General features: G+C 49.9%; 1 protein-coding gene across 1 annotated transcript; it reads left to right on the forward strand.

Annotated features, from left to right (window-relative positions):
• Nucleotides 1-1,606: 1,606 nt before the first annotated feature.
• Tas2r38 (taste 2 receptor member 38) lies at nt 1,607-2,635 on the forward strand. The gene has a single exon (XM_005085775.1). It carries the CDS (start codon nt 1,607-1,609, stop codon nt 2,633-2,635), a length of 1,029 nt encoding a protein of 342 aa, XP_005085832.1.
• The last annotated feature ends 322 nt before the right edge of the window (nt 2,636-2,957 follow it).

Consider the following 2,957-nt stretch of genomic DNA (forward strand, 5'->3'; position numbering starts at 1 on the left):
CCGAAGTCCGTTCGTGCACGGGGGATGCATCCTGGTCCTTCTCTCTTTCATTTCCTTTCTTTCTTTCTCTTCTTTTCTTCCTCTTGGATGCTATCTGTGGCCTGGGCACGATTCCCCGTACACTCTGGGCTTGCTTCATGTTTCCATCTGAAACCGTTCGCCTCCACCTCTCTCCACCAAGTGGCAACAAAGAGTCCTTCTCTTTGACCCTTCTTCGTCTTCCCCAATGGGGCAGCTGCCTGCCCTGGGGTTTTTCTTTTAAACTCTAATGAAACTGTCCTTGAAGCTTCCTCCCGAGTCCATTCTCAACTCTCTTGTTAAGGAGACTAAGAACGCCAAGAGGGGACCCCAGTCTCCTCCAGTAACATGGTGCCCCAGGTGGGGTTCCCTAAACATCCCCCCGTAACACTCCTACAGGGACTCTTCCCCCACTTGCTGAAAAATAGGTCTCCCATTGTTTCCCACGGGTGTGACACAAGCCATATTACTATCCACCTGACCCTGGAGAAATGGCTGAAGCTGATGCCCTATGTATGAATGGGGCAAGCGGCAGGTGGGGAGGGGGACATAACCAGCCACTGACCATTTTATATTTCAGTTCGCAAACTACCCAAAGAGGCATCTTTGCAAGCGGTTTAGACTGAACTGTGCCCCACCCCCACCCCAACTTCACCTCTTGCTACAGGCCTCCCTAGCTCTCTCTCTTTTTCTCTATATTCTTGTGCTGGCCACCAAGGACGCCCTTACACCCTCAGGATGTCACCGCCCAGCCCACTTCCTGCCAAGGTTCTGGCTTGTTACCATTAGCTACGTTTACAATCCGTAGTCACTCGATGGCATTTTACCTCTAAGTACAGTGACCTCTTCCAGGAAAGAGTATGCTCTGTTTACACATGGAGAGCAGTTTCCGTACAGTGCCCAGCTGGCTTACTTTCCCTGACCTTTGCTGCGACTTCCCTGCCCTCTCTTCACCTCCGCCCTGTTGTTTTCCGTCTATAGAGACTGAATCCACTGTACGTTGTTCAGGGTGCAGATAAGGAACTCTCAGCTAGGACCATCCAGCTAGTCGTTTATGTTAGGTAGGGCCTCGAAAGTGAAAAGAGAAATGCAAATTTGCAGAGACCCCCATTTCAAAGCCTGCTTCACTAAGAACAGCTATTTTGCCTGCAGTCCGTGTCCCTACACCCCGTAAACAAATCTTCCCCTTCTCTGTGCCCACAGGTCTGTGTGGGCATGTAAAACCAGCCCCTGCCTGGTTGGCCAACTGAAACTCGACCTTGTTGACATTCCTGCTGCTGCACTGTGGCTTCTGGTGGGGTAGTTGGGTAGGTAACCTGGGTTTACTAAAGTTTTTCCATCATCCAAGAGGTAGAGCCGCCATCGCCCCACCCTGGTCACAAGCACTCATGTCTACGCAAGAGATACTCTGAAGTGACAGCGTCTCTCCAAGTTTCCTATCCGGGCTTTGTGTGCGCCTCCCAAAAGCTGGGAAGGATTCAGATTGCTTGAAAAGAAGAGATCTTGGTTCAAGAGACAGTCCCCCCCTGCCCTCGTGGGTGAAATCAGAGTTTCGGGCTCATTAATCAGAGAAGGGGTGAGGGGCATCATGTTGACTCTGACTCCCGTCTTAACTGTGTCCTATGAAGCCAAGGTTTCGTTTCTGCTCCTTTCCGTGCTGGAGTTTGCCGTGGGCATCCTGGTCAACGCATTCATTGTCTTGGTGAACTTTCGGGACGTGGTAAAAGGGCAGCCCTTGAACAACTGTGACATTGTGCTGCTGTGCCTCAGCATCACGCGGCTCTTCCTGCAGGGGCTCCTGCTCCTGGATGCAATCCAGCTCACCTGCTTCCAGCAGACGCAAGACCCGCTGAGCCACAACTACCAAGCCATCCTCACCTTCTGGATGATCATAAACCAAGTGAGCCTCTGGCTTGCCGCCTGCCTCAGTCTCCTCTACTGCTCCAAGATTGCCCGTTTCTCTCACACCTTCCTGCTCCACTTAGCAAACTGGGTCTCCAGGAGATTTCGCCGGCTGCTTCTAGTCGCTCTTCTTTTCTCCTGTGTCTGCGCTGCCCTCTGCTTGTGGGACTTTTTCAGCAGGTCTCGAGTCACTGTCGCGTCTGTCCTACCCACGACGAACAACACAGAATTCAACTCGCAAATTGCAAAGCTCAATTTCTTCTATTCAATGATCTTCTGCAATGTGGGGACGATCCCCTCTTCCCTGGCTTTCCTGGTTTCCTCTGGAGCGCTGTTTATCTCCCTTGGAAGTCACTTGAGGGCCATGAAGTCCCAGGCCAGAGACTCCCACGACCCCAGCCTGGAGGCACACATCCGAGCCATCATATTTTTGTTCTCCTTTCTGTGTTTCTATATGCTGTCATTCTGTGCTGGCTTGGTCTCGATGCCTTTACTGGTAGTGTGGCACAGTAAGGGAGGAGTGATGGTTTGTATAGGGATGATGGCGGCTTGCCCTTCGGGACACGCAGTCATCCTCATATCAGGAAATGCCAAGCTGAGGAGGGCCATAGAGACCATGGTATTCTGGTTTCAAAGCAGCCCAAAAGTGAGAAAAGAGATGCTTCCCAGGACACGGATAAGCCATGAAATGGGCTCCTCACAAATACAACTCTAATGCTTCCAGACATTTTACAGTTTCTTCCATAAAACAGAGCTGGGACTCTTTCTACTTGACCTAAATAGACTCTATCACAGAAGAATAAATTCACTGGAACTCTGTGCTCTAAGCAAATATAATAGTGTTGGTTCCTTAGACGTGTTTCGTAAAATGAACAACAACAAGGCGAAGTTCATTACTGATTCCTGTGAGCCTTGGGAAGTCTCTTCTAAAAGAACAGAAAGACTTAACTCACTGACATACTTGCTAAGACTCTTGTTCAAAATTGGTACTAGAGTCATACATAAAAATAGTTACTATTATGGCAATCATTCAGAGC

This window comes from Mesocricetus auratus, unplaced genomic scaffold (genome assembly GCF_017639785.1).
Source record: "Mesocricetus auratus isolate SY011 unplaced genomic scaffold, BCM_Maur_2.0 Super-Scaffold_100019, whole genome shotgun sequence".
Lineage (NCBI taxonomy): Eukaryota > Metazoa > Chordata > Mammalia > Rodentia > Cricetidae > Mesocricetus > Mesocricetus auratus.